At 41.1% G+C, this 25,127-nt stretch overlaps 1 protein-coding gene across 2 annotated transcripts; it reads right to left on the bottom strand.

Moving 5' to 3' along the window:
• Positions 1 to 7,431: 7,431 nt before the first annotated feature.
• On the bottom strand, positions 7,432 to 24,921 carry KLHL23 (kelch like family member 23). Of its 2 annotated transcripts, XM_090267866.1 has the most exons (5): positions 24,677 to 24,921; positions 22,559 to 23,773; positions 19,070 to 19,222; positions 9,396 to 9,615; positions 7,432 to 8,739 (listed from the first exon to the last, which is right to left on the bottom strand). In XM_090267866.1, the coding sequence occupies exons 2-5, from the start codon at positions 23,769 to 23,771 to the stop codon at positions 8,697 to 8,699; spliced, it is 1,629 nt and encodes a 542-aa protein (XP_090123992.1). In that variant the 5' UTR covers positions 23,772 to 23,773; positions 24,677 to 24,921; the 3' UTR covers positions 7,432 to 8,696. The 2 variants fall into 2 exon arrangements, with proteins under 2 accessions (XP_090123992.1, XP_090123989.1); XM_090267863.1 differs by lacking the exon at positions 7,432 to 8,739 and having other exon boundaries at positions 9,251 to 9,615.
• Positions 24,922 to 25,127: the final 206 nt, after the last annotated feature.

The raw sequence follows: 25,127 nt of genomic DNA, 5'->3' as shown, positions 1-25,127 counted from the left end.
CATCCACAAAGGTAAGAACCAGGCTTTTTTTCCCTTTCCTATATAAACTATACCTCTGGGGAAACAACTGGTAAATGTTTCTCTTAATAGAAATATTTTTAACAAATACATCAAGAAGAAATGATAGCATGGTAAATCACCATTTTGTAATCCCTAAGAAATTAAGGATCGAGGTATTGAGCATCTATGGCTGCTAACGTGAGAAAGAAACAATTATGTGTCTTTTTGTTACCTGACCACTTCCACACTGGAGGCTGCTCCTACCCCAGCACGTCTGGGACTTTTCCGGTGAAAGTTGACCTTCAGGTTCTTGACTGGTGCAGGAAAAATTTCAAGACGCAAGTCTGGGTGAAAGTGAGAAAAAGAAGGAGGCCAAGCTAGCATTGCTGTGAAAGTGAAAAGCCCACACCCACTTGGATGAAGAGAATTGCACTTGGTCAGTTACTTCTTGGAATTGTATGTTTCCAAGAGGTGGAGGGTTGCCTCCAAGCTTTGTGGCACCAAATTCTGATTCTGCCTTCTGACTGGGAGAGGGTCTTTTTCCTAATATGGTCTGTTCTGGAAGTGTCATGGCATTTGTCACCCTCAGGCCCTCCTAGTTGCAGTGTCAATTTTCATTATAATGGTGGTGTAATGAGCTTTGGGCTAGTTCTCTGGTTAATTTCACCTCTATCTTGGATTTGTTTAGCTCTGTTTTTTTTTTGTTGTTGTTGCTGTTAATTGTTTGTTTTTGTTATCTATCTCCCTGACTAAGGTGATTTAAACCATCTGTTCTTAGCACCCTAGGATAGGGTCTGGTTTTTATTAGCTGGATGTTAATTGTGTGGCCCTTCGCTCAGCCATTTGTTCAGCTATTTGTTCCCTCATTCCCCTTGCCAGGGAGTTTCCCAGTTTCTTACTAACCTGCCTCATTTTGACCAACACACCACCACCTATGAAGTAGCTTCAACAAACAAACTCAAGTCTAATTAAGTTTCTGAATGTAACTATCAATTTATAGGAAATATAGAGGACAGAGGAACATGCTAAACAGGAATAGTCAGTACAGTCCCAACTTTGAGAAACCAGGATAAATGATCCAGCTTCTTTGACAAGTAAATTACAAGGGGCTAAAAAAAAGAAAGAAAATAGCTCTGGCCAGTGTGGCTCAGCTGGTTGGAGCATCATCCCATAACCAAAAGGTTTTAGATTTGCTTTCCACTCAGGGCACATGCCTGGGTTGTGGGTTCGATCCCTGGTTGAGGCATGTACTGGAGGTGGCCAATTGATATTTCTCTCTTGAATCGATGTTTCTCTCTCTTACTTCCTCGCTCTCTAAAAGCACTGAAAAAATATCCTTGCGTGAGGATAAAATAAAAACTTAAAAAATATATAAACGGGAATGTATTGATTAAGAAACCTGAAAGACAAAATATATGTGAAGTTAAATACAGTGTGTAGAGATTTACACTTGGATGATGTAGTGTGTGGAATGGTGGCCACTTCAAAAATATGCCCACATCCTACTCTCCAGAACAGGTGAATGTTACCTTTACTGGAAAAAAGGGTCTTTGCAGGTGTAATTAAAGATTCTGAGATAAGGAGATCATCCTGGATTATCCAGGCAGGCCCTAAATCCAATGACAAGTGTCCTTATAAAGAGTTGGGCGGATGGAGATTTGACACAGAAGAGGATGAGACAATCTGACCAGGGAAGCAGACACTGGGTAGTTGTGGCTCCAAGTTAAGGAAAACTGACAGCCACCAGAAGTGGGAAAAGACCAAATTCTCCCCTAGAGACTCCAAAGGGAGAGCAGCCCTGCAGATGTCTTGATTTTGGATTTCTGGCCTCCAGAACTTTGAGAAAAAGTTTCTGTTGTCTTAGACCACCCAGTTTGTGGTTATTTTTTAATAGCAGCCGCAGGAAACTAGTTATACAGGTGATACTACCCAGAAGGAGAAAGAAAATCATCACCATGGTAATGATAGAGATTATTCATGGAGATGGATGTCTGTGGTGTCTGGCAGGTCCTCTCACCTGACATAGATGCCAGTTATAAGAGGATTTGCCTGTTAATAATTGAAACTATACATGTGTTTCATGTGTCTTTCTGTATTTGTATTTAACAGTTAAAAAAAAGCACACCCAACAGGAGTGAAGCTCTTATCTCAAACGTCTGCCTGTGCACACAACCCAATCATCTCTGACTGGGAAGGTGTGTTACGTTTCCTCGATGAGGAAGTTGTGAGGAGGAAAAAGCTAAAGGATAGAAGAGGGTTGTCACATTAAGGAAATGACAGATACCTCTTTTGTTTACCCGTCTGTCCAGAGAAGAATTAGAAAGTTTCTAGATGTACGGTGACAGGTTATTTAGCAAGTTTCAGTGTCTGGCGAGCTCACCTATTGCACAAGCCCAGCAGCCTTATAAATGTTGGTGAACAAAGGTGGTGAGGGATGGGGGGTGGGAAGCATTAAGAACAATTGGCTCAGCTCTCTCTATTAAGTACACAGTGGCGGTGTTCCACATTCTCCAACAGGAACCTCTGTAGCACCGGTAGTCGTACACAGGTAAAATCTTGTGGTCTGCTTTGAACTCCAAAGATAAAAATTGAAATAACTGTCAATTGTGTATACAACAAGACACAATTTGCAACAACTCTGCCTAAATCAGCTCAGAATCCCCCTAAACTGTGGCTAATTAGAGTCCTAGCAAGATGCTCACCACCACCCTAGTGAGAGCCCAAAGAGGATATCAACTCAGGATTAAAGTAGGAGTTAAGAGTCTATGACTCTCAATTGTAAAATGCCTTTGGAACTCAAATTCAGAGGTAACTATGATAGTGCCCTTTGGTGATGAGGAGACAGTTTCACCGCTAATAATTTTATGTTCATTGCCAGCACATATTCCATGAAATTTATGTCATAAATTGCTTTCTCATTTCTTAAATTTTAATAATTTATGTGCCCCTGATTTCACTAGGTTACTGTATCTTGTTAGGTTACATGTTATTACCTTCAGTAAAAATTGAAATTCCTTTAATTTATTGACAATGGAATTAATTTCATATTGAGTCTTCAGTAAGTATTGGTAAGTTATGTTCTTAACTATTGTTAATGAACCTTTACTATCAGTACAGTATTTCTATTTTGTCATTTTATAGAAAGAATGTTCTTATCTTACACAGCTCTATTTTTTCAGCTGTCCAACTGTTGCTGCCATAGCTAAAGAACCTATGAAATGAGGACACTTGATGTGAGGAAGTACTTTAGGGTTGTCCTATACATACTGACATTTAATAATAATTAGTGAAGAAAGTGTATGAAAAGACTTTGTAAATCAACCTCAATAAAGACAAAATATTTCTCATGTTCAGTCTTCCTATCCATCTCCTAGGAACACCAACCAATCAACTAATCTTCCCTGCTGGAACACATCCAACAGAATTCTCATGTCTTAAAGGTTAGAATTGCTTCATACACATTCCTAAACCAAGTCCTGACAAGGAGGATGGAATAGCCATAATTGCCTTAGACTTGTCTTAGACATGTCTTCCTAATACACAAAAAAATCTGGAACACTTTTCTACCAGCAAAGAAGGGTTGCAGGATAGGCAATCCACATCTTTGACATAGTTACAGTGATTTTTCTTGCAATATATTTTATTTTTTGCCCTTTTCAGAATGGTCTAATGGTCAATGACACTTGCCAATTCCTCTCTCTCTCTCTCTCTCTCTCTCACTCTCTCTAAGATTTTATTTATTTATTTTTAAAGAGAGGGGAAGGGAGGGAGAAAGAGAGGGAGAGAAATATCAATGTGTGGTTGCCTCTCACACACCCCCAACCAAGGACCTGGCCCACAGCCCAAGCAGGTGCCCTGACTGGGAATTGAACCAGCGACCCTTTGGTTTGCAGGCTGGCACTCAGTCCACTGAGCCACACCAGCCAGGGCTCCCCCCTCTCCCTCCTCCTTCTTCTCTTCTTCTTCCTTCTTCTTCTTCCTTCTCCTTCTTCTTTTCTCCTTCTCCTCCTTCTTCTTCTCCCCCCACCCCAACTCTCGCTCTTGCTCTCACTCTCTCTTTTTAATGTACTACCTTTCAGTCCTCAGGAGTCCCTGGAATCCATCATGTTTTATTCTTTTTCCTTCTATTAGAACCTCCTCTCAGAGTAAGATAAATTCAACCATATGGAATTGCAAGTCAGGGTAAGACTTAATATATTACTATCTATGGTAGGCAGAATAATGACCCCCTAAAAATGTCCATGTCCTGATGTCCAGAAACTGTGAATATGTTAGGTTACATGGCAAAGGCTGCAGATAAAATTAAGGTTGCTAAAACTGAAACAGAAACTCAACTCAAAACAAAAAGTGACCTCACTGCCTGGTGTGGCTTGGTTGGTTGTCATTCCACAAACTGAAAGGTCACCAGTTTGATTCCCAGTCAGGACATATGTGTGGGTTGCAGGTTTGGGCCCCAGTTGGGGTGCATATGGAATTTCTTTTCTTCCAACCTTTCCCTCTTAAAAAAAAAAAAAATTAAATGAAACACAAAAGGACCTACTGGTTCACAAAATCAGACTGTGGAAAAGACGGGAATAGAGCTACATCAAGAAGGCCCAGGGACTGTCATTATTTGCAGATGACATGATAGTGTACATAGAAAACCCTATTGAGTCCGCAAAAAAACTACTCAACCTAATAAGTGAATTCGGCAAAATAGCAGGGTACAAAGTCAATATTCAGAAATCGAAGGCATTTCTGTACACCAACAATAAAATCTCAGAGATAGAAACTGAAAGAAAAATCCCATTTACCATAGCAACAAGAAAAATAAAGTACCTAGGAATAAAAAAATAAAAAAAAAAAAAAGAAGGCCCAGGGACAAGACATCAATGTCATCTCCCCGCCCGCTGTCACCGTTCCTTCTACTTACAAAGTCTCTTCACCCAAACCAGCTTAGTCGCCATAGCAGGGAACTTGCCTACCACGTATCTGGACTGATCACTGTGGCTGGGGATGAGTTGCCGTAACAGCCCAAGTGTAAGTGTCCCACAGGGAGACAGTTAGGGCATCAGTACAGACATGGTCTTTGGGAGAACGGAGCAGACAGAAACCTGTAGCTCAGCAATTTTCAACCGGCGTGCCGCAAGAATGTTTTCATTAATTTTTGTTTATTGAAGAGAGAGAAACATCTATTTGTCTTTACTTTTGTCTTCATTGGTTGATTCTTATATGTGCCCTGACCAGAGACTGAACCTGCAAACTCGGTGTATCGGGATGAGGCTCTGCCCACAAGAATTGAGGCTGTGCCACAAGACTTTTTAAAGCGTGCCATATCTGACTATTTAGTCAGCAGAACCGACCTCTTTTCCCTTAGATTGTCAAATTAAAAAATGACAACAGCCAAACAACACTAGTTGTCTGGTGTGAATGAATCAAAATTATACGTATTTTTTTGTCAGGTTAGCAAAAATATTTCTTTTTTCGTGTGCTGCAGAATTTTAGTTTATGTGTGCCATAAGGTGAAAAAGGTTGAAAATTGCTGCCCCAGCTGCATCTACTATAACCTAAGAAATGAAGCTGTATTTATAGAGTTCTAGACATTTTTAGACTAACAAAACAGGTGTTTTTGGTTGCTTTATGTGGGAGGAGGACTCGTGGAGGAAAGGAAAATTATTTAGGGAACAGACTGTCTTCTGCTAGCTGATCCAGCACCTAAACTGCATCATATAAAGGGCAATCTCCTTTGCCGGCTGTACTAGTCAGCTCAGATTGCCATAACAGAATACCACAGACTGTGTGCTGAAGCTATGGAGATTTTTCTCACAGTTCTAGAGGTTGGAAACCTGAGATCAGGGTGCCAGCCTGGTCAGATTCTGGTGGGGGCTCTCTTACTGGCTTTCAGAAGGCTGCCTTCGCAATATGTCTCCACGGTAGGGAGAGAAAGCTCTCTGGTGTCTTTTAAGGATGCTAATCCTCTTAGGATCAGGGTCCTACCCTTACGACTTCATTTCACTCTAATTACCTCCATGTGGGCCCTATCTCCAATTATATTTGCATTGGGAGTAAAGGCTTCAACCTATAAATTTCAGGGGACACAAGCATTCAGTCCATAACAACATCTATTTACATGAAGGTGAAAACAAAGGCTCATGTGTCCTTAAGCAAGTGCCCTAGATGTTGAACCCATTTCAGTTAAAGCTAAAAACTAAAATAAGAATTGTGAAAAACAGCAAAATTTAAAATTTGGATACTTAGAATCCTCTTAAGTAATGCTTAAAATCACCTCCACAATTTTAATCATTTTGTAAACAGTGTTTGCCTTGCCATAGCAACGACTTGCATTCAATTATAGTAAAATATTTTTTGTTCATACTGTAGTGATTTGGAACTTGTGATAATTCTGACAGAAATGTTTACCTTCTTTAGTCCCTTTTTTGGGGGGAGGGAGAGAGCAGCATAGATTTGTTTTTCCCCTCATTTATGTATTCATTGGTTGATTCTTGCATGTACCCTGATTGGGGATTGAAGCCACCACCTTGGCATATCAGATAGATGCTCTAACCAATGGAGCTGCTTGACTAGGGTTTTTAATCCTTTCTTGGGTGCACAAATCAATAGCAAAAAAGAATTTTACAGAAAATAGGAGCTCCAAGTTCAACACCTCAGATCACAAACTACTGAATTTTCAAGATCCTTGAAACACCTCTGAATGCTTTTCTGTAAAAATAATAAATACCATCATCCTTCAAAAAAAGTATGCTGGATATACAAATGAAATGCTAGACCTTGAGAATACTAAGAATAAGATGTGATCTCCATGATCTCAAAACTAGCTAAGAGACATACTACACATATATTAATGATGAATCCTTTAAATGCGACAAAGGGAGTTTACTGTGGCTGAAACAGCCAGGAAAAATTCCCAGAATTTTATAGGATGTACACAAGCTAAAAGGAGAGGAAGGTGAGTGCAACTCATCTACGCCCTAAAACAGGTCTCTAAAACATGACTGGGCAACATATTGGTCCAGCATTAACTGCTTAATGTTCTTTTTTTTTTAAATAATTTTATTTATTTATTTATTTATTTATTTATTTATTTTTAGGGAGAGGGGAAAGGAGAGAGGGAGAGAAACATCACTGTGTGGTTGCCTCTCACTCGCACCCCCAACTGGGGACCTGACATGCAACCTATTCATCTGCCCTGACTGGGAATCGAACCAGTGACACTTGGCTCACAGGCCGGCTTAATGTTCTTAAGAGCAATAAAATAAATCTGAATTATAGATTGAAATAGTCTATAATTCAGTTGTTTCACTAACTCAAATTGTCCTTCAACTCAACTGGCTCAAATTCAAACAGTGTTACCACATATACAGTGATTTATTTATTTTTATTGAAAATACAAAGTAGTATTAAAGACATTTAAATAAATTAAAAATCATTCCATATCCCCCTACACCAACACAATGAATTTCAGTTTTTCATATTATCTTCTACATGCATAAAAATTTTACAAAGTCACAATCATAGTGTGCATACTATTTTATATTGTGCTTATTTTACCTACTATATTACAGACACATCCATGTTTCTACAGTCTTCCAAATAATTATATTAATGGTAGTATAACATTTTGCTATTATTAATAGACCATTTTCTCCTTTAACATGTAAATTATTTCCAATATTTTTGCTATCATAAGTAATACAGACATAATCATTCCATGAATTTACCTTTTGTTTGTTTTGTTCTTATATTATTCTTTAGGAGTAGAATTTATGGGCAAAGATATGGTCTTTTTTCTTTTTAAACCATACATGCCATGCTCATTGATTGAACTCACAATCTAGGCATGTGCTCTGACCGGGAACTGAACCCCCAACCTTTTGGTATATGGGATGATGCTCCAGTTAATGGAGCCACACTGGCCAGAGCAATATGGTCCTTTTTATGGCTCTTTCTATGCAGTACCATGCTGCAATCCCAAAGAGTGGTATCTATTTAAAATGCCATCTAAGGTGAATGCATTAAATAGTTTCTTTCTAAAATTTAAACAAAAAGGAAGCATTAAGCAATTTAAAATTTCTGTATTTGAAATTTAAAATAATTAGTCTCTTTTTTTTAAGAATAAAGGGTGTGGATAGATGGTCTACCAGACTTACTAAAAGTTTAGATGAATTAACTGAAGCAATGCTTCCCAACTTTTCTCAAGGTATGGCACACATCAACAATTATAAAAAATGGACAAAGGTGTTTCTGGCCCAGTAGCTCCAGTCACTCAGGCCACCTCTGGCTTCCCCAAGGGTTATAAGGACCCATATCTAGGCACACATATGACCCAAAGTGCCAGTGTGCATGGGTTGGGAACCTCTAATTGAGGAGAGGTTAAGTGACTAATTCCAAGTCACAAAATCTAGTTAGTGGCAGTGCTGGAAAATGAATGCAAACTTCTCATCAAGCTGTGTTCTACTACATCACAACTACTCTACGCGCTGTCTGGCTCTATGCAGATGTGTCTGTTTTTGAGAATAAAGAGAATTTTCTAACATGCTTAAACTAAAGATACCCAATCTAGTGATTTAAAACAAAGTTAAAAATTAAAAATAATTCTTACCATCAACAAATGTTTGACTATTTTCTCTGACATTTTTCAGATTTGCCATTCTTTTAGTTTGTAAACTCTCAACAGTAATTATGTTTTGCACAGTATCTTACTCTGAACAGTAATAGTCTTTTGCACAGTATCTTGCATATCTGTTAGTAAATAAAGAATAACAATAAATTATATGCACGACAAAGGAAAAAAGTGAACTTAAATCTACATTCTAAATAATTCTAAAGGTGATTTAAAAAATTTTAAGGGTTGATTTTGTAGAGGTAGAGAACATTCCCTCCTTAAATTTCAAATTCCATACTAGCTAAACGGAACCTTAATGTACACTGTCTATTATACTGCAGGGTCATAAGAGACATTTCATTCCAAAGAATGATTCTGATCTATACCCAGTGTTCATGCTACGAGGATAAAAATTCACTACAAAGGCATTTCACATTTTACGAAGCATCCAACAGTCCATACCACCTTCAAAAAGCAAAGATTACAGATGTTCACCCTACTGATTCAATTGTAAATATATATACATGAGATTTCTCTTGACCATTAATCTCTGGGATGGAGTGCAGAGTATGTTAGAAATTAGAATTTACCTATTATGTGGCAGGCCACAAGAATAAGCAACGGACTCCAAGCCCTGCTTTATTTTATTTTTTTTAACTACACCCTAAAACAGTGATTACTTCGTCATTTCTACAAATTTAATCAGACATTATACACACAAACGCATCCGTGAGACCGCATGGCACTTGGAAGATTACCCACTATTTCCCACTTATTAAGATCCGGATCATACTTTTCAATGCTCTGAAGATATGTTCCCTTTGAATAGGAATATCCCCCAGTGACATAAATACACCCATTCATGATGACAGCACCACACTCCATCCTTCTTTCCATCATGGGTGCAATCTCTCTCCATTCATTTTGTTCAGGGTCATAGCATTCTGTGATTGTAGTTTGTCCACCAACTAGATAGAGCTTACTTTCAAATGGAACTGAACACAATCCATATTCTGTTGAAAAGAAAAAAAGCAAGTTTTATTAGGGTAACAAACAAAAGAGATACCTTAGGGTGGTGATGTAACAATCCTTTACAATAAAGCATACAGAAATAAAGTAGTCGGAACACTTTGATTCCAGCACACCTACCACAACACTGAGCCATAAAATCCACTCCCTGTCACCTGCCACACTCACTCAGCCAATACTCAGCTGCCTTTGCAGGATGCCAGGAAAGAACTCATTCTCAGACCACTACCCTTCTGAAAATTTCCCAGCACACACACCTTTTATTCTATACCTATGTGTAAAAGCTGGTAGCGGTCGAGTCCCTCTGACACAAAGACATTTTAGGTAACTGGTGTAGGTTCCTTCAGGTCTTAGCTGCTATCCTTTTAACCACTGGCAGGCAATCTGTAGCATATGTTGCCATAGCTGTCACACAGATGACCTTGCTGGTCAAGTTAAGGACACAAGTAGTTAGAAAAACACAATCACATTAGCGGGGAACTGCAGTCTATCATCTTAAGAAGCTGTGAAAGGTGCTCAAAGGCAGAGGGCTGCTGTGTGAGGTCTGGGTCCTAAGGCTTTGCCTTCCTGGCTGTAGTAATTTTTTCCCATTATTTATCTCCCTCTCTACATCCAAACCTGCTGGCTCTTCAAAGCACCAAGATCTTTCACAACTTCGCTTCCACTCCTTTCTTGATGAGGCTGTGACCAGGATGAGGCGACTGAGGCCCAAGGTAGAAAGCACAGAAAGGCTCTCACTCTGAGTGACTCCCTCAATTTTGTGCCCCAGGAATCTCACCTTCCTCACCCGAGTCTCAGCCCCGTGTTTCTTCCATGCCTCCATTTCTGACATCACTACTAGCCTGTGAGTTCCTTCTTTGGGAGTGTCAACCTGACCTGAAGAAAGAGCAGGATTTGTCAGTGGCACTGATATTACAGCATTTTTTGCCATTACTGAGCTGTTCCTTCCACCTGAAATTCTCTTCTTTTTCCAGGTATTTTCACAGCAGCCACCTTCTTGTCATTCAGGTCTCCTCCACCTGTCATCTCCTCAGAGGGACCTTCTTTGATCATCTAACCTGAGGCGGTCAGCTAGGCATCTCCACCATATTACCCTATTTTAATTCTCTCAGTCGCACTTTTTATTATATGCTATGTTTGTTTATTGGCTCTCTCCCCCTTTTAACAGTGCAGGAACAGGGTCCTGCCCTCTGCCCCATATCTCAGCTCCTAAGGACTTAATAAATGTTTGCTGGATCAATGAATAAATTGTACCTTATACCTTGTGAGCCTAAATACATACTCCCACTATTTTGTGGGAAAAAAAATGTATAAGCACCTCTTTAGAGACTGTAATATCAGAAATGTGATTTCCCCTTTATGAATGGAAGACAAATTCTTTTTTTTAAAGGATATTTTATTGATTATGCAGTTATAGTTCCTCCAGAAACCTCCCCCTCTTAGTTCATGTCCATGGGTTGTGCTTGTAAATCCTTTGATTTCACCCTTTCCTATACTATTCTTAACTTCTCCCTGTCTATTTTGTTCCTACCAATTATGCTTCTTGATCTTGCACCATTTCCCTATTTCTCCTCCTTCCCCCTCCCAGCTGATAACCCTCCTAATGATCCCCATACCTATGATTTTGTTCCTATTCTGGTTGTTTGCTTAGTTTTCTTTGTTTTTGTTTTTACTTTTTAGATTCAGTTGTTGACAGCTGTGAGTTTTTTGTCATTTTGTTGTTCATAGTTTTGATCTTCTTGTTCTTAAATAAGTCCTTCCAACATTTCATGTAATAATGGCTTAGTGATGATGAATTTCTTTAGCTTTATCTTGTCTGGGAAGCACTTTATCGGCCCTTCCATTCTAAATGATAGCTTTGCTGGATAGAGTAATCTTGGCTGTAGGTCCCTGCTTTTCATCACTTTGAATACTTCTTGTCAGCCCTTTCTTGCCTGGAAAGATTTTTGAGAAATAAGCTGATAGTTTAATGAGAACTCCTTTGTAAGCAACTCTCTGCTTTTCTCTTGCTCCTTTTAAGATTCTCTTTTTATCTTTAACCTTTGGCATTTTAATTATGATGTGCCTTGGTGTGGTCCTCTTTGGGTCTAGCTTGTTTGGGACTCTGTGCTTCCTGGACTTGTATGTGTCTATTTCTTTCATCAAATTAGGGAAGTTTTCTTTCATTATTTTTCAAATAAGTTTTCAATTTCTTGCTCTTCTTCTTCTCCTTCTGGCACCCCTATGATTCAGACGTTGGTGCATTTAAGTTGTCCCAGAGGTTCCTAATCCTCTCCTTGTTTTTTTCCAATTCTTGTTTCTTCTTTCTGTTCTGGATGAATGTTTATTTCTTCTGTTCCAAATCATAAATTTAAATCCTGGCTTCCTATCACTGTTGGTTCCCTGTATATTTTTCTTTATTTCACTTTATTTCTTCATTTTGCAGCGACAATCAATTATTTCTCTGAGCATCCTGATTACCAGTGTTTTGAACTCTGCATCTGTTTTGTTTAGTTTTTCTGGAGTTTTGTTCTGTTCTTTCATCTGGGCCATATTTCTTTGTCTCTTCACTTTGGCAGCCTCCCTGTGTTTGTTTCTATGTATTAGGTCAAGCTGCTTTGACTCTGTGTCTTGGTAGCATGGCCGAATGTAGTAGGTGTCCTGTAGGGTCCAGTGGCACAGCCTCCCCTATCACCCAAGCTGGGTACTTGAGGTGCACCCTCCTCTTGTAGTTGAGCCTTGGTTGCTGTTTGCAGATCAATGAGAGGGGTTTACCCAGGCCAGTCAGCTGCAAGGGCTGGCTGTGACCACTGACCACCAACCTCCGCCTTCTGTGGAGAATCAGCTATGCAGGGACAAAGTGATGATGCTCTGATATGGTTTATAGCTGTCCACTGGGTGTGCTGGCCCTAGAATTTCCTGGGTGGTGCAGGCTAAGGTCAGCCCCGACCTGTGTTCTGCTCAGGGCACTTTGCCTGAGCTATAAAGCAATCTGAGATGGCTGCTACTTGTGCTGGGTTTGGAGATTCCCAGGCAAAACTAAACTGTGAATATAAGCTAGCTGCTTGTAGTCCCAGGCTTGAAGCTCACTGAGGCCAGCTGTTGCTTGTTTGAGAGGATTTAGGAAGTTGTGAATCATTAGTCAATACCAGCCATTCATATGGAAGCAGCTTGGGTGGGCCCGTAAGTTGGGTGGGGCAGAGTCTCTAGGGATCTCCAAGGTGGGTCAAACAGTGTTAGCCAGGTTGATGGAGTCTCAGATGTGGCATCACCTTGCTGGCTCTGTGTGCAGAGGATTTAGAAAAGAGACAAAGACCTCTGCTCCCTTGATGGCAGACAGTTCAATTCTTCCTTGTATACTAAGTGCCTTTCAAGCTGCTACCCTGGTGCGGGAGCTCAGAGGGAGTGAGTCTGAGTAGGTGAGTCTGTGTGTGGGTCCTTTAAGAGGAACTGTTTAGGTCTATAGCAGTTTCTTCCACCAACTCAATCCCCACTGGTTTTTGCAGCCAGAAATTGTGGAGAGTTATCTTCCTGGCACTGAAACCCTGGGCTGGGGAGCCTAGTGTTGGGCTGGGACTCCTTGCTCCTGAGATAACCCTCTGAAATTTTATCCACCACACGTGGGTGAGAGATTAGCCTGTTCTGCGGTCTGCCCCTGCTACCATTCTGGATGGAGGCGGGCTTCTTTAATTCCGTAGCTGTCAGACTTGATTTCTGATGGTTCAGGCTGATCGTTGTTCTGTATTTTAGTTGTAATTTTGATGTGGTTGTGCAAAGAGGTGAGCCACGTCTGCCTATGTGATCATCTTTACTGGATCCCAGGAAGACAAATTCTTATCAGTAAAGTTCTTGCTATCTCAATTTTTGAAGTCTCAGAAGACAGGCATTTTTGCTTTTAGTCCCCATTCTATTTTCAAATTTCTGACAAGAAATTAACAATTCTCCCACCTGGAGAGAAGGGGTGGACAAGGGGTGGGGGGAAGCAATGGGGGGAAAAGTGGGATAACTGTAATAGAAAAAAAATAAAAAAATAAAAAAGAATTCTCTCACCCTGAAAAACATCCTTTTGTTACTTTCCAGTTACATACATGTAGAATTCTTTTTATAGGATTTAGCTGTTTAAAATACTTATGAAACATTGTTTATATAAATTATATAAATTAATCCATAATGTTTATTGTGAAAATCCATGATAATGCAAAAATGTTATGAGTTGATGGAAGTGATTCAATGATGAGTTTACTGGGCTTTTCTTAAATTATTCAAAGATTACCCAAAACTCTTCAATTTGTGATTCTTACGTTAAGAGAGGTATCTCAATCTTCCAATAGCAACACAAATGTTTGAAATAAAGTGATTCCTGATGGTTTCTCCCGTTATCCAAATATAACCTAATGTTCTATTACTATTGATGGAAACTATTTCTTTTTCAGTGGTAACTGCCTATTTTCTTGTTGTTACTCTTGTTTATTGAGATCCTAGCACTGTACATAGCACATAGAAAGCACTCAGCAAATATCTGTTGGACAAATGAATGAATGAACAATTTCAAACCAACATGGGAATGGCACCATTTCTCACAGCTCTGAGCTTATACATAAATATTCACTACAGATTCAGGGCAGTCTGCATTCAATATTGCATGAGTGCTATAAAGAAACCCATGCAGAGATTCATAGACAACCACAATATTTTCAACTAGTAGATATCCATTGAAATGATTAAAAAATTATTTCCTAAGATTTTTCTGACTGAAAAGTTTGTTAAATTTTATCTAATATAAATTCCTCATTTTACTGGAAAGTAAGAACCTAGATCTCAAAGTGTTGCCCAGAATCAGGCAAGTAAATGAATGGGAGAGCCAGGAGAGGGCTCTCTTCCCACAGGACACAGCCCTCCACAGGTTTTTCTCCTTTATCACGTACAGCTTCTTCCCTGTACTCCATGCTCTTCTTCCTCAGCTCATACTGTTTCCCAAGGTTCTCCCCATGGCTGTTCTGTTGGTCCCACCCTCCAAACACCTCTCAATCATCCCCACACCCATAGCCATCATCTCCACGCAAATGATTCCCAGATCTATATTTAGCTGCATTCTTCCTTCTGAGTTGCACACCTACAATTCCTGTTGCTTTCTGGGCAGCTCCTCTAGGTTATCCAATTTGTTTTTCACATTTTTCTATAAAACTAAGCTTATCATCTCTCCACTTCTCCCTTCCTATTGGCTGCTCCTTCAATGCTCCCCATCTTCCCAGTCAACCAGCCAGAGACCCTGGAATGACTTGTCAACTCCTTTCTCTCTCATCTCCTGTATCTAATCATTCAAGATAGCAATCACTGCCAATTCAATCAATATTGAATCTATCACATTCCTTACATCTGCCGTTTTCTACTCCTACCACTTCATGCTTTCAGCATTTCCCACCTGGTTTATCACCAATAGTTTTAGTAGATCTCGCTGCCATCTCGCTGCCGTCTTTCTCCCAATCTATTCTAAAAGGAGCTCTCTTCTTAAAACAAGAACTGATCACACCTCATTCTCTTCCTCTGAAATCTGACTGTTCTCCATTAAAAAAATTCTCCTGCCTGCCATTCAAAGCCCTCCATGATATGCTCAATTGAACTTTCCCATCTAGACTCTCATTCTACCCTCTTACATCAACTCATTCATATACATCTACTCCCAGTTACTGAAATAAATCTGGAACTTTTCCTTCTGCCTTCCTTCACTGGTAACTTTCTGCAAGAAAACTGTCCCTCAAAAACTACTTTCAAAACTGAGCCATTCTTTAAGGCCTAAGTCATAACAATCTACTGCTGGAAACTTCTAGATTCCCCTTAATTAGACTCATGCTCTTTCTACCCTCAATTTCAATAGCACTTATCTGTAAGATTGTCTTGTGTTCCCATTATGAATGTATATTTGCTACTAGATTCTGAGTCCCAATGGCAGTAAAGACTATCTCTTAATCATCTTTGTATCTTTTAAATTCTTTAACATTTGTTGACTTTAGAGAGAGAAGGGGAGAACATGAGAAACACTGATCTGTTGTTCTACTTACTTATGCATTGATTGGTCAATTCTTGTATGTGCCATGATGAGGAATTGAACCTGCAACCTTGGTGTAATAGGACAACACTCTAACCAACTGAGCTACCTGGCCAGGTCCATCTTTGTACTTACATAATAACTAGAAAGTATCTTTCCCAAGACCCTGGCTGGTTTGGCTCAGTGGATTGAGCGTCGGCCTGCAAGCTAAGTGTCGCTGGTTCGATCTTCCAGTCAGGGCACATCAGAGAAGGAAAACTCTGACTCCAAAAAACCTCCGCTGCCTTGCGGCATACCTCTTCAGGGGAAAGGCTAAGGGAGTAAACCCCGACAGAAAATCCGGAGCTGGAGTCCCTAAGGCGGTTTGACGTTGTAGTCAACACCGGCAACTCCTGCGGCGCACCTGAAGCCAAGCTGTATCGACTCCGTCTTTCCCTTGGACCCTTCAGCTGCGAAGAGAGGGGGGGTCTGCTGCATGGGCAACAGCAGACCCTCCATATCACCCTGCCCAGGCTCTGTAGCTTCAGCTTCACTGGAGAGGACACTCCAGCGTCATCGCAAGATGTCGATTCAACACGGGAGGAGACAGATACCGTGTCACTCCCGAGTCGAACTGCACAACCATTCTCGGCGGTGCAGATAGACTCTTAAGAAGCTACACCATCGTCTCTCGAGACGGACGGCTGCCGATCGATCTTTCCCAAGATAAGGTCTCAATAAACATTATCTTGAATTTAATGAAATTACAGTCCCCTGTTTTTCAACCATACAAAATTTAAAGGCATTAAGTAAAAAAGATAATGCTTATATTATGTTTTAAAAATAACAGTCATTTTTTTTGTATTCTAAGCTATATAGCTATAAGGTAAACTGCATACTGACATTTTATGTTCTTCAGGAGGTGCTCCTGCAAAAAGCTAAGAAGCATACCTTGCTATAACTCAGAGGATGTAGATCCAAATGCCTCTAAGGGACAAGGAGTGAACAGACTCGCAGGATGAAGCTGACTAGGGGTAAAACAACAGCACGGGCCCCTACATCTGTAATAGGACGAGAATGGGGGAGCCTGTGGTGACACAGAGCAGATAAGCCTCGTCTGAAGGCAATGGCCACTACTTGGCCCCAGTGACTGCTGTTAGAAAAGAATGTGATCCAAGATTGCCAGATCTGCCCATATTTCTAAGGCCAGAAATCATGATTTTTATTTGAAGTCTCCTGAATTTTAAATATTGATAACAAATCAGTTTAAAAATATTTTAAACACTGTGAGAGCCACACAATATGCCATGCATGGTGCTGATTTTATAACTTTGTTTCTTACCTTACTTCGGGGAAAAGTCCAATGTAAATCAAAACTTTACAAATGGAATTATAAATTCCCACTAATTTATGCTGTAATTTAATATTTATTTCTGATTCATTTTTCAATTTGTCATGGCTTTTCACACTTTGACTTAAATTGCATCGACTTTTAGACTCTTTCAAGCAGTAAACAAGTTATATGTAATTTGAACATGCTATGGAATATTTTTTAAAGATTTTAGTTATTTTTAGGGAGAGGAAAAGGAAGAGAGAGAAACATCGATATGACAGAGAAACATCAATCGGTTGCCTTGGGGACCAGGCTGCAACCCAAGCACGGGCCCTGACCAGGAATCAACTGGCTACCTTTGTCTTTGTGGGACAATACCCAATCAACTGAGCTATGCTGGCTAGGGAAGGATACATTTTTAAAAGAACCCCTTTATGAAATATATATTACTTATAATGTAAATAACTACCCTCCAGTTTGTTAATCTGACTTTTTATATACTGGGTTTTCTTTGTAAAGCTAAATCATTGTAATAGCTAACTCATTAGGTTAACATGAGGATTAAATGAGGTAACAGTGCAGTTGGTAAAAGAACTGCACTCCCAGGCAAATTGCCTGGATTTAAACCTCTTAACAAGCACTGGCTGACTGACCTTGGGCAATTTATGTACTATCTGTGTGCCTTAGATAATAGAGATAATAAATGAGATAAAAGTAGCACCTGCCTCACAGGATTGCTGTGAGGTTTAAATAGATTAATACACATAAAATTATTGGAATAGTGACTGGCACATACTGAATAAATGTTAGCTATTACTCAATATGAGCTGTTATTATTTTCCATTATAACTTCAATGGTCAAACGGAAAGTGGTGGGAATCTGGAATAGTACATATGTGCTACTAGGAAACAGTCTACCCATTCCATGATGTCTTCAGAGCCGGAACAGTCTCTTTTCATGCAAAGCCCATGGCATATGGAGATGCAGAACCTGGTTCAGGTGTGCTCTACGTGAACTGTGAGATGGCACATATGATGTATGGGTATCAGTAGCTGCACTGGTCAAAAGCAGAAGAATTTGCTCCCTCAAAGAGAGGCAGGTTGCTTAATAGGTATAGCACAGTTTATGCAATCAGACTGCCTGAACTGAATTCTGGTCTAACATTTCCAAATGTGCAAGCTTGGCAAAGTTACTTATTCTTTCTAAGGCTCCATTTCCAAATACGTAACAGAGGTAAACAATACCTACTGACAGGGTTGTAGTTAGAATTGAAGGGAATATTACAAGCAAAGTGCTTAGTCAATCCTTGGTCTATGAAAAGTGCTCAAGGTTAGCTGTTACTATTACTGTCATACGGTTCCAGCTTGTGAATTTCAGTTATGCTTTCCAGTAACCCACACAGAAGCCTGATGCCATATGGAAAATGACTCAAAGCAGTGTGGTGATTTGGTGATATGAATCTTCCCTAATGAAAAAAACTTAAACATAAGGCATAACTGTAACAGGATATAGCTTATACTTTCCCTGAGCTCTTCAAGTAGGCATGTCAAAGAACAAAAGACACCACAGAAGGCAGGCCATTCCTTGTGGGCAGACAACATGTCCCCTTTATGACTGTTAAAGTAAGGCCAACATAAGGCTCTGCATATTATAGGAGTGAGTGCTTAATAGTTATTGAAACCCAGAAAAAGCGTGCTTCTAAAAGAGGAAACCACCTTCAGCTGAACTGAATCAAGAGGTACTCTCCCCAACTATCTGACATACTAGTGCTTTTTACCTGTCTATAAAAATTGTTTTATATAATGCATGTAAATGAAAGAAAGCATATAACAAAAGAATAGGAAACAAAAAAGGACCTAAGGGAAAACATTTTTAAAAGAAACCACTTCTTTTAATCACACAGGCTTAAAACGTATGTTGTGTAAAGACATGAGGGAAAGCATTTGTAGACAAGATCTAATCTGGATAATCTAAACTGCGATTACTGTTACGTGGACACATGAATATTCTGAGCCTTTTCTAGTTCCAGCCCATTTTTAGCCAACTCTTATACTGATCAGCTGTATCACAATGTGTACTAGTAAGACCGTATTTAGTTACCTGGATGTGGACTGGAGGTGATGAGGCTCCACTCGTTGATATCTGAATTGTAACTCTGGACCTTGTCATAGGTGCAGCTTCCTCTGTAGCCACAGTGTCCACCAATGACGTAGATAACTTCATGTAAGACACAGGCAGTAGCATTTCCCACGCCTGTGTGTTAATTAAAATCACACCTTCAGATTGATCTTTCATTCTGTTTTGCAATGAATATTGTATTGTTTTTGTTACTAGTGTTAGTAGATGTAAGGCACTGTGCTAGGGGGCTATGAGGGAGGGAAGAATGAAAAAGCAAGTCTCCTTGCACTCTCTTAAAAGAGGATGAGATATTTCCACAAAGAGCTATTACACAGGGTACAGCACTTAAAGGCACTATTGCAGATGTGCAGGGCAAGGAGATACTGCTTTTGACTAGGGAAATCATGCAGGAGGTGGCAGCACTGGACTTGGGCCTTAGTAGGTAAAACTTTGGCAGGTAGCAGTGAGAGGAAGCCACCCTAAGCAAGGGCAAGGCAAGTGCAAAGGCTTACTGGCCACTTCAAGTAGCTGCTTTGATTTTGCCACCCTAGGAGGGAAGGTGGCACACCTGGGATTGTCCTGTGGAAATGAACACTAGCAAGGTAAGTTATGGCCATGTAGCAAAGAATCCTGCTGCCCAACTTAGATGTCTGGACTTAACTCAGCAGGATTTTAATAAAGATTTTTAAACAAAGGAAGGTAGGGACTATCAAGGTAGGAGGGTAGAATTGGTCCAGGTGCAGTGTTAAGTGCCTGAGTTAGCAGGGTCTTGGGTATAGGGGGGGAGGTGCACAGAGCCTAGAGACACAGGTAAAAGAGAAGGACCTTGATGACTGACTGAGTTGGAGACAGGACGGATTCTGAGGTCCTGAGTTCAGCAAACTGGGAAACGCTCATGCCACAGAAAAATAAGGGGGAAGAGAACATGGTTTCAGCAGGGGAACAATAAGAGAGGAAGAACAATGATGAGACTCACTTTATTTGAAAGGTCAGTTTAGTTTTTCATTCAACTTTGACTTAGCACTGTTACACTGTGGGTGCAGTTCAGTCTCCTTGTTTATTTCTACTCCAAAACAAAAGTGAGTTTATAAGCAGGGCAGTTACAAAGGGGCGGGGTTAAGTTAGGAGTTCCTAAACAACCATCTATTTATTTCTTCTCTGTATCTCCCTCAACCAAAAAAGGAAATAAATTTGAAATTTGACTCTACCCAATTTAAGTGCTCATTACCAGGAAAAGAAACTAGTTCACGTCAAGACTACAAAATAAAACGAGTTAGGAAAAATATTATCCTTTCTACATAAAAATGGTAAATTAAAAGTTCAGCACGAGACTGTTCATCAGAACTAGCCAAAACTGCACATAACTGGCAAAGTGTTACCCTTTCTTGGGATGATGAAATATAATAAGGAATCAAACCCTCAAGTTAAAGGTATAAAACTTTGAAATTTCAGACCCAGCTGGTAGGTGGGGGAGGGCTCTGGCATATGAGGCTTTCCCATTCCTCTCAAGGCTGAGTCAAGAACACAGTCAGTTTTCTTTCATGGTGGATATACCACTGCAGCATTTTATTTTCAGCAAGCATGGCTTCAAATGATTTAACAAAATCTTAGTAAAATAATAAATTTCCGTCCTCAAAAAATATACTGTTAACTACAAAACCACTGAAACTTATCTCATCATTAAGAAACAGAGGCTGCCCTGACCAGTGTGGCTCAGTTGGTTGAAGCATCGTCTCACAGACTGAAAGGTCATGGGTTTGATTCCCATTCAGGGCACATGCCCGGGTTGCAGGTTTGGTCCCTGGTCAGGGCACGTACAGGAGACAAAAGATATTTCTCACATTGATTTTTCTCTCCCTCTCCGTCTCCCTTCCTCTCTCTCTAAAAGCAATGACCTCGGGTAAGGATAAAAAAAGAAAAGAAAGAAACAAGAGACAGCCCTGGCCTGGTGGTTCAGTGGGTTGGAGCATCATTCCATACCCCAGAGGCTGTAGGTTCGATTCCTGGTCATGGCATATACCTGGGTGCAGGTTTGTAAAAGAGGAGACGGACAGGACATTTATTACCACCTTGGCGAGGGAACTAGGGATCGGTAAGTGGGAGTCATGCTCAGGTAGAGTCAAACCCAGAGCAGCAATAGCAGTGGGCTTCTCCCACCCTACCAATGAACCACTGCTGAACTTTTGGGCATGCAGAAGAGTCCTCATAATTTAATATGAAAAATTCTGCCCTATCAAAGCTGACATGTTCTTCTATAATGACGTTCATAACAATGCCTAACACTGAGTACTTAACTATGTTAGACACTGTTCTAAGTGCTTCACATGCATAAATTCATTTAATCCTCTCAAAACCTTAAATTATATAACTTCACTCCCATTGTACAGATGGCAGAACTGGAGGACAGGAGATTCAACAATTTGCCCAAGCTCACTAGCAAGTGAGGGGAAAGTTGGGATTTGGACCCAGGCAGTTTGACTCCAGAAGCAGTGCGCCTGGTCACAAGACTATTCTGCTTCTCAGGCTTCCTGCTTGTCATCCAGGGATCACACCAGGTCACTCTCCCAGACCAGGTCAGATTCCCACACCCTCACCAGTGTTAAAAAGAAACAGAAAGGCCTGGGAAGAAACATGTGGGATAAAATGACACAAATTTGGTAACAACGTACCAATTGTTTTTGTGCAATTTCCCAGCACCAATGGATAAATGTAATTAGGTAAGATTCCAAGTTACTTTTTTCCCCAGTGGGAGGGAAGGACAGCAAGGCTCATCTAGTACCAAACAGCAGAAAACACAGTGTTTATCAGACACATATTGAGACCTAATAGTTCGCCTGGCTCTGGGGGTCCCATGAGGGCAGGGTATGAACCTGACCCTCTCTTTAGCACTATGAAACAAGACTTGAATAAAAAAAGCAGAGGTTATTTGTCTCTAGTTTTTGAGAGAATGTAATTTGTTACACCCCACAGGGACTAAGCCTTTCAAGGTTTTAATGAAAGACCTTTTAAAAGAGAGGAAATCAGATGATAAGAGGAAAAAGCAGAATATTTAAAAGCAGAATTAAAAAAGGGCTCAATTTCAAGAGCAAGCCAATATAAATAAGCACAGACTAATAAAACTACCCAGCTTTCTCTATTTAGCCTTTGACTTAAACGTAAATTCTTAAGACAAGGGAGATCTACGCTCAGAACAGGTTGTAGAGTAAGAAGAATACTGGTTGGTTTCTAATATAAACGTTTATTTTCTAGCCTGAGTAGAGTATTCTAAGCACATAAATCTCAGACAAGTTAGGGACCGCTATGCTGTTTTCACTTGGAACATTCTGCACAATATAATTTGTATAATCCACTATGGTTTCTAGATACCATTCCAAATGACAGATTCCTTTTAAAGTTATTCGCAAGAGGAACAAGACTGTTGTTCTAACCTCAAACACATAAGAAATATAGAATAAGCATAATTGCACTTACCTTTAATCATGTTTGCAATGGGAATCCATTTCTCTTTTAATGGATCGTAGAACTCAGCCTCTTCTGCTGGAGCCCCTTTTCTGTAACCGCCTAAAGCATAGACACAGCCCCCCAAGGTGACTGCACAGTGGTAATACCTGGCATTGAGCATTGGCAAACCTTCTGTCCATTCGTCGCTTTCACTGTTATAGATCCATACTGTGTCCAGAGCTTCTATGTTATCTGTCCTGTAACCCCCAGTTACATAAATGTTGGGTCCCAAACATGTAACACCATAGCTCTCCCTAGTATAATCTGGTATTTCTGCTCCCTGAATCCAAACGTTTGTCAAAGGGTCCCATATGTGAACCTCTGATAAAGGATGCCAGTAGTAGCCTCCGATGATATACATTGTGGCTGTGGACCTCTGAGAAATCTCCTTATGCATGGGATTCAGAGCATTATATATTAGAGACCGTATCTTATTTTCGGTTAGTAGGCAGCTTCTCTGAAGGCCTAAAGCTGTTTTTAAATACACTGGATCTATATCTATGTTGATATAGCTCAGTAGATTACAGAGGCATTCAATTCGATTTTCTACATCATAAGCAGTCCACTTAATAACTGGCTCTATGATGGCTTCTTCTTTCCAAACACTGAGATTCTTTCTGGACAAGATAAAGAGAAACTTTTCAAGGCTGATTTCCAGAAACTCTTCTTGTTGCCATACTTCCTTGAACCTTGAACACAGAATTCTTTGAGATTCCTTCTCTAGTTCTGGACACATGTGAAATTCTGCAAAGGAGTGCATTCCAATACAATTATCTATATCCAGGTGCCTTACCAAAAACTGCTCACAAGCTTTCTTTACTGAAAGGAACTGTAGCAGATCTGCTGCTTCAAGCAGGCTTTGAACATTTCTTTTAGTTATTTCAATTTGGGAAGTGTATGCATAATTGACAAGACCTTCCAAAATATCATGGTGGATGCCAGAGATTTTTATTTTATTTTTAAATTTTTCTTTCATGTCAGCTGTGAACATTGCCTTAAAATAATTGCTACAAGCAGCTAAAACAGCTCGGTGACAGTGGAAGATCATGCCTGAAGGACACTGAAGGGTAATATCAGTAAACAATCCATCCAAGTAAAATGTTTTGAATGCATCCAGAAAATCCACTGGATGCGCCGAATCCTTGAAAAGGTAAATATAATCTTCTTGTCCTTTTAGAGCCATGGCTGCAATAAACATGAAGTAAACGTGTCTTCAATTTTGCATATTCAAATGATCAATACTACATATTCCAATCATTAGAATAATTGATTAGTATCAAGTATACTCCAAAACCAGACTAAGTTCAATTCTAAATGCAAAACGTGGGTGGACAATTTCGTAATTTATATGATGGTCAATTTAAATTCGGAATAACTCGGGGCCTTAAATAAAGCCCCCTAATTTTTCAACAGGCCTTTCTAGAAAAAAAATAAGTTCATTTCCCACCCCAATTACCCAGCCTCCAGTCGGTCCCCAGCAGGCGGTCGGAGAGACATTCCACACTCGGCAAACCAAGTGTCCGAGGGTCACCCCATTCAGCCGAAGGGGCCGGCCTGCGTTCGATCCCCATTCAACATTTTCCCCTTTCAGGTCACTTCGAGATGCCAAGAGAGGGATGACCGAAACATATGGGACAAGAAGTCTTGGAAAAGGGAAACCCTGTGCCTCTCCGCTGGCGGAAGGCGATGAAGAAAAGCTGGGCGGCTGCGGCCCCCGACACTCCGGGGCCCCTCCCCCGTGGTGCCGCAGTGGCTTCCGCACGCGGAGCCTGGGCCCGGGTTCCCGCCAGCAGACCGCCCCGCCCCAAGGCCTGGCGCGGGGACTGGCCTCTAGGGTGCTGCGCACCTACCCCCACCCCCCACCCCCCGGGCCCGGTGCCCACATCCTTTGGCCCCAGGACGCCTCACAGGTGTGGGGAGGGCGGCGCGGTCGGACCCGCGCTCAGCCCGGCCCAGCACCCGTGCGGCCATTGTCTCCGCGCCTCTGCCGCGGGCTGGCTCTGGGGGCGGTGCGGCCTCCCTCTCCGGCGCTCGGCCCGCTCTCCCGCCGCCCGTTCAACTTGCGGGACGGGTCCGCACCGCACGTACCTCTGGTGGCGGCTCCAGGACGCAGTGCTGACCCGCAGGCTAGCGGCGAGCGGGGGCGGAGGCGCCTCCGGACCCTCTGACCATCTTTGGAAGACGCGCGGCTTAGGTTGCTTGCTAGTGCAGCTCCAGCCCACAAGCGGCTCCTATTTTGGTGCCCCGGCTGCTCCCCGCCTCCAACCAAACAGCCCCCCGCGCATTCTGGGCGCGGGGCCACTCGCGGGAACTCCCGGGTGGTTGAACGCTCTGCGGACAGGGGCGGGACGGACCGACGGGCTCGCGGTTGCAGCCCCTCCCAGCGGTTCCCCTCGCAGCAGGTGGGACGGCTTCCCCAAAGAAAGCCTGGGCCCCCAGCTTTCCCTGTGCTGGGATCTGTCTCTCAAGTACATATATCTCTGAGCATTCTCTGTCTAGACAAACTCTGTTAAATCTGAATTAAGAGAACACAGGGGGC

Source organism: Furipterus horrens, unplaced genomic scaffold (assembly GCF_987537825.1).
Source record: "Furipterus horrens unplaced genomic scaffold, mFurHor1.1.pri manual_scaffold_1, whole genome shotgun sequence".
Taxonomy (NCBI): Eukaryota; Metazoa; Chordata; class Mammalia; order Chiroptera; family Furipteridae; genus Furipterus; species Furipterus horrens.
The sequence above is the reverse complement of the archived record's forward strand: the minus strand, read 5'-3'. Positions and strand labels throughout refer to the sequence as shown.